Below are 14362 nucleotides of genomic sequence, written 5' to 3' on the forward strand. Positions count from 1 at the left end.
CCAAAGACAAATGCCTCAATAGCTCCCACAGAGCTGCTCGGTAAGAGCCTGAACATTTCTTGCCAACACAGTGTAAGAAGCCACTGAATGTATTCTCACATCCTGTCCTGCACACAAGGAAAGGCTCCAGCAAAAATCCCTTATTTTCAGGTCACTCTGAGGACTCAGTGTCAGAGCCATGCCCTGGACCCTTAGTGAGGCCTGCCACACCCATAATTGCACCAGGCTTTATTAAAGCGAAACAAGAAGAAAATTTGGAAAACAGTTCATAAGGGAAAGCATGAGGCTCTATTAATTATCCAAATGCATAAAAGTGTTAGTGTAAAACAATCATTTCTGTTTGAGCATTAACAGTAGGATGAGCTGGAATGCAATAGGAATCTTTAGTCTTTATCCCTAAATATAAACAAAAGCTGAGACCTGCTCAAGCACGGACTGCTCTGCCTGGATTCAACAGGCTAAACAGAAAAGGAATGTAAGAGGCTGCGCATCACCTGTTGAACTGAGGTGACTGCCACCGCCTTCCCAATGGATGCACTAACCAGTCCTTGGCTGCAGCAAGGCTGGGTGCTTTCTGCTTGGGATCTTTAGATACAGTTCTAGCCATTTTTACCTTTTCATACTTGTGGGACTGGTCAGGTTCCCTGGATACTTCCAATGCTGAGACCAGGTTCCCACAGCCTCTGGCAGGTGTAAGGTTCCTTTGTGAAGTTTGGTCATCCTGCTCAAGGAGGACTCTGACTTGTATGGGGGGCGGAAGAGGGTGGGGAAGAGGGAGAAATTCAGTGGCTGGTTGGCTAAGATGGCAAAGGGGATGCTGAGAGATAGAAGTAGGTCGTTATTCTGAACATTCCCTTAATCTGGGACACACTCCAGAACAGTGAAAGTGGAAATCAGAGTTCTATCAGCTCACACCGCTGATGCAGAGGTAAGGCAGGCAGGGGAAGAGATGTTACTGTAAAGTGAAACAGTTAAAAGGCACCTGTCATCCATCAGTGCCAACTACCAAATGCACATTAAGCAAAGGCATTTCCCTTCTGCCATTTCCTTAGAGCTAGCCATTATTCCCAGCTCTCCAGCTGTTCACCTCAGGCACTGATAGCACTGACTATAGCATTGCAGTGTCCCCCGCATAAACTGGCAAGTGAGCTGGAAGAGTGTAGAAAGTTTTGGCAATATGGATCTCATCTCAGTTAGTGAAATATTATTTCTACCTCCAGCTCCCCTGGACTCTGATTATTTTCAAAACCCTTGGAGCACAAAGATTCCTGCCCAGACATGTCTGCTCCACTGACACCTAGAGTCAGGGCTAAAGCTCTGTAACACATCTGGAGGTGACAGTACTAGTGGGATTACTCTGGCGCTCTATTAACACAAGGTTTTGGGACCTGAGGTTACAGAACCAGCTACTTTGGGGCACTCAGACCACATTCTCCTAGGGTGTGAACTAGAAGCAGTAAATGTGGACGTAACCATCCTCTTGCACCAGGACAAGGCGCCCGCCATCATCCACAGCAAGGACACGGGGTCTCTTCTGCCGATTTTGGTTGCTCAACACTACCTCCCCCGTCTCACCATCTGGGGAAAATTTAATCACCTTCAACTGATCGACCACAAAAATGTTACTGGACGTGTCCACGCATACACTAAACGGCTTTGTCAGCAGCGAGTGTGAGGTCTTCAGCACGTTGAGGATCAGCCCAGACTTCTCAATGATGACAATCTGCTTCTTGATGAAGTCTGAGACAATGAATTCCTCCCAGTCATTGACGGCAATGAAAAGGAACTTCCCCCCATGGTAATCTGTGGGTGTCACCCTGCCCACGCAGTGTCCTGAAGGGCTGTAAAGGGAGATGGAGCAGAGAGTGCCCTCACTCACAGCAATATAGGAGTCCTCATAGGAGGTGATAGCATAGGAAGACTCGGATCCCCTTAGCAGCAACTTGTGCAGAAACTTGCCCTCAAGGGTCAGAAAGAAGAGGAAGGAATCTGAAGAGCAAGCTAGGACATCTCCACAGACCGAAATGCCACAGAAGACACTGTCTGTGTCTGGCAGGGGTATTGATTGCTGAAAGTGCCCACCAGCGCTGTACTGCTTTATCTCATCATTCTCCTGATCCAACAGGAGAATGCCACCAGCATGAGGCAGAACAGCAATCCCTGTGATATTGGGCTTTACTTGGGAGCAGCACTGGTCTACCTCGAAAGTGCAGACACGCTTAGGCCTTTTACTGCGTCTGCTGCAACAAGAGGAGTTCTTGTTGGGAGTGTCAGGAGCACTCTCTTCAGAGTTTGGACACGAGTCTTCTTCCGAGTCCACAGGCAAGACTGGGTCATCCTCAGACTCCTCACTGGGGGAAGCAGATGCCTCACTATCTGGCTCAAAAACAGTTTCCATGTCTCCTTTAGGATGTTCCCCAGGAAACACTAGACTGAAGAGTGCTGCCTCAGACAGCATTACTGGCTGATCCCAGGCTATGGCCAATTCAGGGATTTGGCTCTCTAGTTTCCGTGGGATATATGTCTGGAGCTCCTGAATCCGATTCCTTATCATGCCCTCCAGGTGTAAGATCTCATAGTCCTTTCCCACATAGAGGACCCTTTGAGAGAACTCCTTGGTACTGATTGCTTTATCTCTTTGGTTCTGGAGCTCCTCTTTCACCAGGCGACAACTTTCCATTTGCTGAGTTAGAAAAGCAGACAGCTCACCCAGAATGGCTTCTTTCTGGGCCAGGAGATAGTCAATAAAGTCATCCACATATCTGGTGATCCTCTCCTTTATGTTCTCTCCTGATGTTTTCAACTTATCTACTGTCTCCTCCACAGCTTTTTCCTGCTCAGAGATGCATGTTATTGTTCCTGCCAGGCTGTCAATTAGCTGCTCAACAGAAGGCCTTTCCCGCTGCACAGCATTTGCCATAGAGACCACCTTGTGCTGGAAATGGTCTAGCATGCGGCAGTCCCTGCAGATGGGAGCACTGCAGGTGTCACAGAAGAATCGCAGAGCTTCCTGCTGGTGGTCCTGGCAGCACAGCTCCTGAAGCAGCCTCATCTCAGCATCATACTCCCCAGCTAGAAACGCCTCAAGCTTCACCACCTTGTGATGAAGAGTGAGACGGGAGCAGCAATGGCCCTGAGTGCATGACTGGCACAAGAAATCCTTGCAGTCTAGGCAACGGGCAGTTGCAGTCAAGATCTTCTGGGCATCTGAGCAGACTGTGCAGGCCAAGTCCCTGTTGTGTTTAATCTGGAACAACTCCAGTAGGCTGTTGATGAAGAAGTTGGTTTTCAGAGATGAGGCTCCTCCTGGGACATCTGTTTGCAGCCGGCACTCAGGACACAGGAGGGCTCCGTCCTTCACTAGTGGTTCCAGGCAATGCTGGCAGTAACTGTGCAGACACGGAAGGATCTTCGGCACTGTGTAGAGATCATAGCAGATTTTACAGGTCAGGAAATCCTCCTTGATTAATTCTTGTAAGGACATAGAGGTTAGAGCCATTGCTCCATCCAAACGAGGCCTGAAAACAAAGAGAAGAGTCAAAATGTACTCATCTTATTTCTACACCCATCATCTGAGTGACAGTCCTGCTGAAGGCTGCAATCCCAAGAAAAAGCCAGAGTGACACATGGGAGCAACAAGGGGAAAGAGAGAAGCAGATATATGGGTGAGAGGAGAGGGAGACAGGGTCACGGTCTGGCCTGCATCATATATCTGTCCTTGTGCATGCTTCTGTTTAGCTGGATGGGTATCTTTAGTGAACACTTGTGGAAATTTTTGCTTCCTGACACTGCAGAAATGTTTGAATCTATTCGCCCTGGGGACATAGGCAAGAAATTGTTGAGCATCCAGGAATTTTATCCCCAAAATTACTAAAATGTATAGTCTGTAAGAACATAACATAAGAACATAAGAAAAGCCGTACCGGGTCAGATCAAAGGTCCATCTAGCCCAGTATCTGTCTACCGACAGTGGCCAATGCCAGGTGCCCCAGAGGGAGTGAACCTAACAGGCAATGATCATCCTTTGACGAACAGAGGCTAGGGACACCATTCTTACCCATCCTAGCTAATAGCCATTTATGCACTTAGCCACCATGAATTTATCCAGTTCCCTTTTAAACACTGTTATAGTCCTAGCCTTCACAACCTCCTCAGGTAAGGAGTTCCACAAGTTGACTGTGCGCTGCGTGAAGAACTTCCTTTTATTTGTTTTAAACCTGCTGCCTATTAATTTCATTTGGTGACCCCTAGTTCTTGTATTATGGGAATAAGTAAATAACTTTTCCTTATCCACTTTCTTAACATCACTCATGATTTTATATACCTCTATCATATCCCCCATTAGTCTTCTCTTTTCCAAGCTGAAGAGTCCTAGCCTCTTTAATCTTTCCTCATATGGGACCCTCTCTAAACCCCTAATCATTTTAGTTGCCCTTTTCTGAACCTTTTCTAGTGCTAGAATATCTTTTTTGAGGTGAGGAGACCACATCTGTACACAGTATTCGAGATGTGGGCGTACCATGGATTTATATAAGGGCAATAATATATTCTCAGTCTTATTCTCTATCCCCTTTTTAATGATTCCTAACATCCTGTTTGCTTTTTTGACTGCCTCTGCACACTGCGTGGACATCTTCAGAGAACTATCCACGATGACGCCAAGATCTTTTTCCTGACTCATTGTAGCTAAATTAGCCCCCATCATATTGTATGTATAGTTGGGGTTATTTTTTCCAATGTGCATTACTTTACATTTATCCACATTACATTTCATTTGCCATTTTGTTGCTCAATCACTTAGTTTTGTGAGATCTTTTTGAAGTTCTTCACAATCTGCTTTGGTCTTAACTATCTTGAGTAGTTTAGTATCATCTGCAAACTTTGCCACCTCACTGTTTACCCCTTTCTCCAGATCATTTATGAATAAATTGAATAGGATTGGTCCTAGGACTGACCCTTGGGGAACACCACTAGTTACCCCTCTCCATTCTGAGAATTTACCATTAATTCCTACCCTTTGTTCCCTGTCTTTTAACCAGTTCTCAATCCATGAAAGGACCTTCCCTTTTATCCCATGACAGCTTAATTTACGTAACAGGCTTTGGTGAGGGACCTTGTCAAAGACTTTCTGGAAATCTAAGTACACTATGTCCACTGGATCCCCCTTGCCCACATGTTTGTTGACCCCTTCAAAGAACTCTAATAGATTAGTAAGACACGATTTCCCTTTACAGAAACCATGTTGACTATTGCTCAACAGTTTATGTTTTTCTATGTCTCCGACAATTTTATTCTTAACTATTGTTTCGACTAATTTGCCCGGTACCGACATTAGACTTACCGGTCTGTAATTGCCGGGATCACCCCTAGAGCCCTTTTTAAATATTGGCGTTACATTAGCTAACTTCCAGTCATTGGGTACCGAAGCCGATTTAAAGGACAGGTTACAAACCTTAGTTAATAGTTTCGCAACTTCACATTTGAGTTCTTTTAGAACTCTTGGGTGAATGCCATCTGGTCCCGGTGACTTGTTAATTTTGAGTTTATCAATTAATTCCAAAACCTCCTCTAGTGACACTTCAATCTGTGACAGTTTCTCAGATTTGTCACCTACAAATGCCAGCTCAGGTTTGGGAATCTCCCTAACATCCTCAGCCGTGAAGACTGAAGCAAAGAATCCATTTAGTTTCTCCGCAATGACTTTATCGTCTTTAAGTGCTCCTTTTGTATTTCGATCGTCAAGGGGCCCCACTGGTTGTTTAGCAGGCTTCCTGCTTCTGATGTACTTAAAAACATTTTATTACCACCTTTGGAGTTTTTGGCTAGCCGTTCTTCAAACTCCTCTTTGGCTTTTCTTATTACACTCTTGGACTTAAGTTGGCAGTGTTTGTGCTCCTTTCTATTTGCCTCACCAGGATTTGACTTCCACTTTTTAAAGGAAGTCTTTTTATCTCTCACTGTTTCTTTTACATGGTTGTTAAGCCATGGTGGCTCTTTTTTAGTTCTTTTACTGTTTTTCTTAATTTGGGGTATACATTGAAGTTGGGCCTCTATTATGGTGTCTTTAAAAAGGGCCCACGCAACTTGCAGGGATTTCACTTTAGTCACTGTACCTTTTAACTTTTGTTTAACTAACCCCCTCATTTTTGTATAGTTCCCCCTTTTGAAATTAAATGCCACAGTGTTGGGCTGTTAAGGTGTTCTTCCCACCACAGGGATGTTGAATGCTATTGTATCATGGTTACTATTTCCCAGCGGTCCTGCTATAGTTACCTCTTGGACCAAGTCCTGCGCTCCACTCAGGATTAAATCTAGAGTTGCTTCTCCCCTTGTGGGTTCCCGTATCAGCTGCTCCATGAAGCAGTCATTTAAAGTATCGAGAAATTTTATCTCGCATTTCGTCCTGAAGTGAAATGTTCCCAGTCAATATGGGGATAATTGAAATCCCTCACTATTATTGGGTTCTTAATTTTGATAGCCTCTCTAATTTCCCTTAGCATTTCATCATCACTATCACTGTCCTGGTCAGGTGGTCGATAATAGATCCCTAATGTTATATTTTTATTAGAGCATGAAATTTCTCTCCATAGAGATTCTATGAAACATGTGGATTCGCTTAAGATTTTTACTTCATTTGAATCTACACTTTCTTTCACATATAGTGCCACTCCTCCCCCTGCATGACCTGTTCTGTCCTTCTGATATATTTTGTACCCCAGAATGATTGTGTCCCATTGATTGCTCTCAGTCCACCAGGTTTCTGTGATGCCTATTATATCAATATCCTCCTTTATCACAAGTCACTCTAGTTCACCCATCTTATTATTTAGACTTCTAGCATTTGTGTACAAGCACTTTAAAAACTTGTCCCTGTTTATTAGTCTGCCTTTTTCTGATGTGCTGAATTCTTTTTTATGTGACTGTTTATCATCTGATCTGGCCCTTACATTATCCTCTTCCGTCCTCTGCTCCTGACTATAACCTGGAGATTCTCTATCATCAGACTCTCCCCTAAGAGAAGTCTGTGTCCGATCCACATGCTCCTCTGCAGCAGTCGGCTTTCCCCCATCTCCTAGTTTAAAAACTGCTCTACAACCTTTTTAATGTTTAGTGCCTGCAGTCTGGTTCCACTTTGGTTTAGGTGGAGCCCATCTCTCCTGTATAGGCTCCCCCATCGCAGAAGTTTCCCCAGTTCCTAATGAACGTGAACCCCTCCTCTCTACACCATCGTCTCATCCACGCGTTGAGACTCTGAAGCTCTGCCTGCCTACCTGACCCTGCGCGTGGAACTGGGAGCATTTCTGAGAATGCCACCATAGAGGTCCTGGATTTCAGTCTCTTCCCTAGCAGCCTAAATTTGGCTTCCAGGACATCTCTCCTACCCTTCCCTATGTCATTGGTACCTACATGTACCACAACCACCGGCTCCTCCCCAGCACTACACATAAGTCTGTCTAGATGCCTCGAGAGATCCGCAACCTTTGCACCAGGCAGGCAAGTCACCATACGGTTCTCCCAGTCATCACAAACCCAGCTATCTACGTTTCTAATAATCGAATCTCCCATTACTAACACCTGCCTTTTCCTAGAAACTGCAGTTCCCTCCCCCGGAGAGGCAACCTCAGTGCGAGAGGCAACCCCAGCACCATCTGGAAGGAGGGTCCCAACTATGGGAAGGTTTCCTTCTGCTCCCATTGACTGCTCTGCTTCCCTGGGCCGTTTTTCCTCCTCAACAGCGCAGGGGCTGTCTGACCAGAGGTGGGACAATTCTACAGTGTCCCGGAAAGCCTCATCAACATACCTCTCTGCCTCTCTTAGCTCATCCAGTTCCGCCACCCTGGCCTCCAAAGTCCGTACATGGTCTCTGAGGGCCAGGAGCTCCTTGCACTGACTGCACACATATGCCACCTGCCCACAGGGCAGGTAATCATACATGCAACACTCAGTGCAATAAACTGGATAGCCCCCACTCTGCTGCTGGGCTTCTGCCTGCATTGTCTCCTAGTTAATGGAAGGGCGGTTTACAGAACGAGGTTTTGGAATGTGGTTTGGCTTATAGGTTTTAGGGGGACTACAGGGAAAGGGTTAGGGCCGACAAGGGACTCCCACTCCCTTCCCACTCCCCTGCCAAACTCCCTTGCAAAACTCCCTGTTCTCTCACCTGCCATTCCTTGTGTCTGTCTGCAGCGAACTAGGCTAAATTAAGGAAGGAACTATCTGGGATCTGAGTTGGATCAGCTGACACATTGAAGTTCTCTAGGACTCTGACCCAAATTACTTACTGAAGGAACTCATGTTTTTTTATGAATTTTAGAACATACCACAAAGATTAGGCTATTACAAATTCTAACAAACCAATTATGGACATTACAATGCAATTATAAGGTCAGAAATAAGGTTTGTTAGCAGCAACACTGTTATTAAATCATCAGTTTAATCAAACCATCAAATTAACACAGCAAATAATCACTTCATCCCAAAACAGGAAGTTCAAGGAGTTAGGTGGTTAATTTAGTTACAATCCACCAGGACTTTTACTCACAGCACCAACACAAATCTTTAGCTGGATGAATATTTCAGTATAAAAAAACATTTGACTTATGTCTATAGCACACCCTCAGAAGCCAATTAATGCTTTCCTCCCAGAACTTCACTGTAAGGTAGTGGTTTCTGGCGCTTAGTGCTTTTTGCCAGTGGATGTAAAGTAAAAATGGGTCCACCTCTGATGGAGACACTTTTCTCTAGGTAAGTGAAGACCCAAATAGATTATTCTTCAAAATCAATAGTGAATCCTGTCTTGTTGTATCATAAATATCTGGGACAACTTAAAAACAGGCACATTAATTTTATTTTGATTCATCACAAAATACTTAAATAACTTATGTCATGACAAAACATATGGTTAGTGTAAAAGGGTAGCAAGCCAATTTAAGGGCTAGAGGCCTAGGGCCAGCCAATCCTAGTTACTAGACAGGCACACCTGAGCAGGGATCAGATGATTCCCGGGGGAGAATGGGATGCTCAGGGAGAGAAAGCCATGGCAGAGACTACAGAGAGCAGGAGGCTCTTGAAGGAAACCCCTGACCATGCAGTATGGTTTGAACCTCAGAGCCAGAGGAGCTGAAGAAAGCTGAGGGCCAGAGAGAGCAGCCTCCACAGCAGTAAAAAAACAAAAAAAAACCTCCAGGCAGATAGGTCCGACAGTGATCTGCCAAGGCAAGGAACAGCTTCAGAGAACTCCAGGGATAACGAGAAGCCCCACAACTGAGTTTTGTTTTGTCTCCTATGTCAATTAATTAGACCCTGGGAGGGAAGGCATTACTGGGCAAAAAGCCCCTGTGAAGTTTATTTAAGAAGCCACCTGAAAGGGGAAGTTGAAGCATGGCTGCTGCAAAGCCATCTCAAGCCACAAAGGGGCATTTGAGAGGTGGCCTGCCTGTGACGACAGTAAGATTAATGCTGCATTAAGCATCACTCAGTAGTGATAGATAAAATCTGATATTAATTCCCTTGTGTAATCAGTAAGAGCTTGTTGTGACATGTTGTCCTAACAAACATTGCTACAAAATACTTTGGTCAAGGGAATGTTTGTGTCAGCAGGTAAACAAACCTCTGTACCCACTGTCCCTGGCTTAGGAATACGTGGTCTTATTAGTATGGCCTGATATGACGTCAATAATGCTATATATATGTAATGAGAATGTTGTATCAGTGTGTCCTTCCTCTGGCACTAGTCGAGGGAGGCACCCGCTCAGCTGATTGCTCAATAAAGAGTCTGTATTTCAAACTCAGTTTTGCTCTTTGTGCATCTCTCAGGAGAAATTGACTAGCTCCGGGGAGAAACGGGCCCATTTTGGCTAGCAGTAGTTTAAAAAAAAATTAGGCTGTGCTCTGTTAGGGCTATTTCTGCCCGTTGTTTATCCGCCCATTTGCATGGGCGCTTACCTGATCCATGCACGCGCTGGCAGCAGTTAGATGCACGCAGGAGACAGGCACCGATATTTCTAAATCTGGTCATTCAAGTTACATTGTAAACTGCGTGTAGCGGGGATTGAGGCCATCTTGTGTGTCCATAGCCGTGACTCTCAACCGGGATCCCCAGCGCCCCCCGCGAAAGCAGGGAGCTGCCCCGAGAGCCCCCGGTTCCCCCCGCCTGCGCGCTGAGCGGTTTTCAGGCTATCCGAGCTGACTGCCCGCGTTGAGTTGTAGGTTTCGGTTGTGTCCCCCCACAGCCCAGGCAGACGGGGTGGCCCCCTGGGTGGGGGGGGCGGCTCCCTGTCTGGACCCTGCTGTGCACAGCTGGCTCCAGCCCGCGCCCCCCCCCGCCCCAACAGAAGTAAAATTATGCCCCGGCCCAAGCCCCCCCGCCGGGCCCTGGCGCGTTTACAGCCTGTTGAGGGGGCCTCGGCACGGAAAAGGTGGCGACCCCCCGTCGTACAGCGCCCGCCGGGACGGGACCCGGTCCCGAGGCAACCTGCGGGCACGGCTGAAACCGTCCAATAAACAGCCCCCGAGGGGCGGGGCTGGCAGCGCGCGGGGTCGCCGCCCAGCGCCGGAGCTGCTTCCCGCCCGGGGGGGAGGGGCGCACACGGCAGGTTCCAGGCTCTGGCCTGGCCCCGCTCACTGCCCGCCGGGCCGGGCCGCCACGTTCCCGCCCGCGCGACTCACCCGCCGCCGCGCCGAGCTCTACTGGGGCAGCGCCATTTCCGCTCCCGAGCTGCGCAGGCCCGGCCAGCGGGGGCGTTATCGCACTTCCGGGAGCCGCTCCGCGTCCTTCCGGTCCGAGTCTTACCGCCAACCGCCCCGGCAACGGGGGGGGGAGCGGGGAAAAGTTGCGTGGGGAGGCAGGGCGGGAAGAAGGGCAGAGGGTGGGGAGGACTGAGGGGAGGGAGGGAGGAAGGAAGGAAGGGATGGGGAGGACTAGGGGTGGGAGGAAGGGCAGGGGATGGGGATGGGGAGGACTGGGGGGAGGGAGGAAGGGCAGGGGAAGAGATGGGGATGGGGAGGACTGGGGGGAGGGAGGAAGGGCAGGGGAAGAGGTGGGGATGGGCAGGGGAAGAGGTGGGGATGGGGAGGACTTGGGGGAGGGAGGAAGGGCAGGGGAAGAGATGGGGATGGGGAGGACTGGGTGGCAGAGACTTGCTGGGCAGGGTTAGGGTTAGCAGCTGCACACCAAGGCCTAGCCTGTACTACAAGGTAAGGGTGGCAAGCTGCCTTGTGTTGGCCTAGCTATGAAGTGTCTTCTCTTGAATTTGGCTCCCAAGTGTCTCTCAGCGCCGAGGCATGGAGTCAGTCGATGTAGTGCCAGTGTAGACGCTGCTTTGCTTAGGTTGATGGTTGCTGGCCTCAAGGAGCCATCCCACAATGCCCCACACTGACAATCCAATCAATACAAGCGCTCCTGGTGAGGACCTGCACCACCAATGCAAGGCACCAAGTGTGCATGCACACAAGAGACTTAATAGCTATGGGGACTGTGTGCTAACTTACGTTAGGTCTATATAATTTCGTAGTGTAGACATAACCTAATTAGAGCAGTCCTAAGAGCAGTCCTCATGCCTGTATCTTTCTCTTATTTTTTTTTCCTATTTGAACAGTGCCTTAGAGAGTAAGTGAGCTCCACTCTCTCCTGATTACAGTGATTAGAGTTGCAGTGTTTCCAACTCTTGTGACTCACATGATCTTTGTCTAGGTTTCTGCCAGAGAAGGGTAGGTAGTTCCGGGGGAGACTGACATAGTGCACCTACCTGCAGGGATATCTCATTCGTCCCCATTGTGGTCCACCTCAGACAGTCAAAAGTTATGAGTCAGGTCCCAAAAAAATCATGTCACTTGTTTTAATTATTGAGGTCTTGTAGGGTAATCCTCACTGTGAGCTCAATTGTTGGGAAGTGGATGAAAGCTCATAAAAATGTTACAAGAACCCATAACTATTAATGTTATAGAAAGGGCATATATGAAAAGGAGACAGCCTGGTTTGGTATAAACAGAAAAGGATGACTGATATGACACAAGGATTATGGTGAGGTCAAGATTGTAAACAAGAGGCAATAGGAACCAGAAAATAATAGGCCTAATTTCTGACACACCCAATTCTGGTCCAGTGGAGGGTAGAACAATAAGGACCTATTTGACCCATTGCATCCCTCGCAGACTTCTAAAAAGAGACTTTGGAGAGAAAAAATATGGACTCCTGGGGGATTCCTTGGGGAATGGTCAACAAACTTCTGCTTTGTTCCAGACACTGTCCTTTGATGATGAAATTTAAGGATCATTGGAGATGCCCAGACCTCAGCACACCAGTGAGGACATTTGGTCATCACAACTGAGCCAGCAAGGACCCTAGGTTGATACATGTGAAATCTTGCTTTGTCTTCCCTTTCCTTGTATGATCTTTCCAGGCCCTCACTATCTTCCTCTTATCCCTTTCTTCTCTCTGCATGCTTTTGACTTGACCCAATTCATGTGATTCTAGGAGCTGAAACCTTAAGGAAAACACCAAATATCATGAGTCATGATAAAATCAGGATAGTTGGCACCAGTGCTTTCCCAGCAGTTAAATTATGTTGGAACAAGCCAGGCTGGGAAAGCAATTTTAAGAGTAGAAACGCAGACTGATTTTGAATCCCAACCCTGTAATCCTCTTTCTGATGGAATCATGCTAAGGCGAAATGACAGGTCAGAGATGAGGTCAGGATCACAGGTCTGTGGAAAGAGGGGATTCCAGCTGGGGATAGTTAGAAATCCCTAATGGTGTCCCTAAAGCCCTAAAATTTGGCTAGTTTCTTGGTGCTATCCTTCCTGGAATCAGCTGATTTTTTCCCCCAAAGGATTTAAGATTTCAGAACCCTTTGTTTTAAGGAGTGGAGTATTAACCCCAGTGTTTTGTCCCCGTTCTAATTCTGGGACTTCCATCCTTTTCCATGAATCTGTTTGATTATTTAATATTTGCATATAGCACTCTACAGAGGAAACAAAGACATAAGGAGTTTACCAGGTGTGATACATGTGGAACAGCATAATCATAGAATCATAGACTCTCAGGAGGTCATCTAGTCCAACCCCCTGCTCAAAGCAGGACCAAACCCAACTAAATCATCCCAGCCAGGGCTTTGTCAAGCCTGACCTTAAAAACCTCTAAGGAAGGAGATTCCACCACCTCCCTAGGTAACCCATTCCAGTTCTTCACCACCCTACTAGTGAAAAAGTTTTTCCTAATATCCAACCTAAACCTCCCCCTCTGCAACTTGAGACCATTACTCCTTGTTCTGTCATCTTCTACCACTGAGAAAAGTCTAGATCCATCCTCTTTGGAACCCCCTTTCAGGTAGTTGAAAGCAGCTATCAAATCCCCCCTCATTCTTCTCTTCTGCAGACTAAACAATCCCAGTTCCCTCAGCCTCTCCTCATAAGTCATGTGCTCCAGCCCCCTAATCATTTTTGTTGCCCTCCGCTGTACTCTCTCCAATTTATCCACATCCTTCTTGTAGTGTGGGGCCCAAAACTGGACACAGTACTCCAAATGAGGCCTCACCAGTGCTGAATAGAGGGGAATGATCACATCCCTCGATCTGCTGGAAATGCCCCTACTTATACAACCCAAAATGCCATTAGCCTTCTTGGCAACAAGGGCACACTGTTGACTCATATTCAGCTTTTCGTCCACCGTAACCCCTAGGTCCTTTTCTGCAGAACTGCTGCCCAGCCATTCGGTCCCTAGTCTGTAGCAGTGAATGGGATTCTTCCCATCCTAAGTGCAGGACTCTGCACTTACCCTTGTTGAACCTCATCATATTTCTTTTGGCCCAATCCTCTAATTTATCTAGGTCCCTCTGTATCCTATCCCTACCCTCCAGCGTATCAACCACTCCTCCCAATTTAGTGTCATCTGCAAACTTGCTAAGGGTGCAGTCCACACCATCCTCCAGATCGTTAATGAAGATATTGAACAAAACCGGCCCCAGCACCGACCCTTGGGGCACTCCACTTGATACTGGCTGCCAACTAGACATGGAACCATTGATCACTACCCGTTGAGCCCGACCATCTAGCCAGTTTTCTATCCACCTTACCATCCATTCATCCAGCCCATACTTCTTTAACTTGCTGGCAAGAATACTGTGGGAGACTGTATTCAAAAGCTTTGCTAAAGTCCAGAAATAGCACATCCACTGCTTTCCCCTCATCCGCAGAGCCAGTTATCTCATCATAGAAGGCAATTAGGTTAGTCAGGCATGACATGCCCTTGGTGAATCCATGCTGACTGTTCCTGATCACTTTCCCCTCCTTTAATAACACTGGCAGGGAAGGAGGGGGTTTGCACAAAATAAAGAGAGAAAGCTGCTTGTCTTCGCCCTGCACA

The 14362-nt window shown here is 47.1% G+C and overlaps 1 protein-coding gene across 2 annotated transcripts; it reads right to left on the minus strand.

The window, feature by feature from the left end:
- Positions 1-213: 213 nt before the first annotated feature.
- Positions 214-10793, minus strand: LOC123375598 (E3 ubiquitin-protein ligase TRIM56-like). Of its 2 annotated transcripts, none has more exons than XM_045026631.1 (2): positions 10669-10793; positions 214-3518 (listed from the first exon to the last, which is right to left on the minus strand). In XM_045026631.1, exon 2 carries the CDS (start codon positions 3497-3499, stop codon positions 1448-1450), a length of 2052 nt encoding a protein of 683 aa, XP_044882566.1. In that variant the 5' UTR covers positions 3500-3518; positions 10669-10793; the 3' UTR covers positions 214-1447. The 2 variants fall into 2 exon arrangements, with proteins under 2 accessions (XP_044882566.1, XP_044882565.1); XM_045026630.1 differs by lacking the exon at positions 10669-10793 and adding an exon at positions 9946-10614.
- Positions 10794-14362: the final 3569 nt, after the last annotated feature.

This window comes from Mauremys mutica, chromosome 8, assembly GCF_020497125.1.
Source record: "Mauremys mutica isolate MM-2020 ecotype Southern chromosome 8, ASM2049712v1, whole genome shotgun sequence".
In the NCBI taxonomy this organism is placed as follows: Eukaryota; Metazoa; Chordata; order Testudines; family Geoemydidae; genus Mauremys; species Mauremys mutica.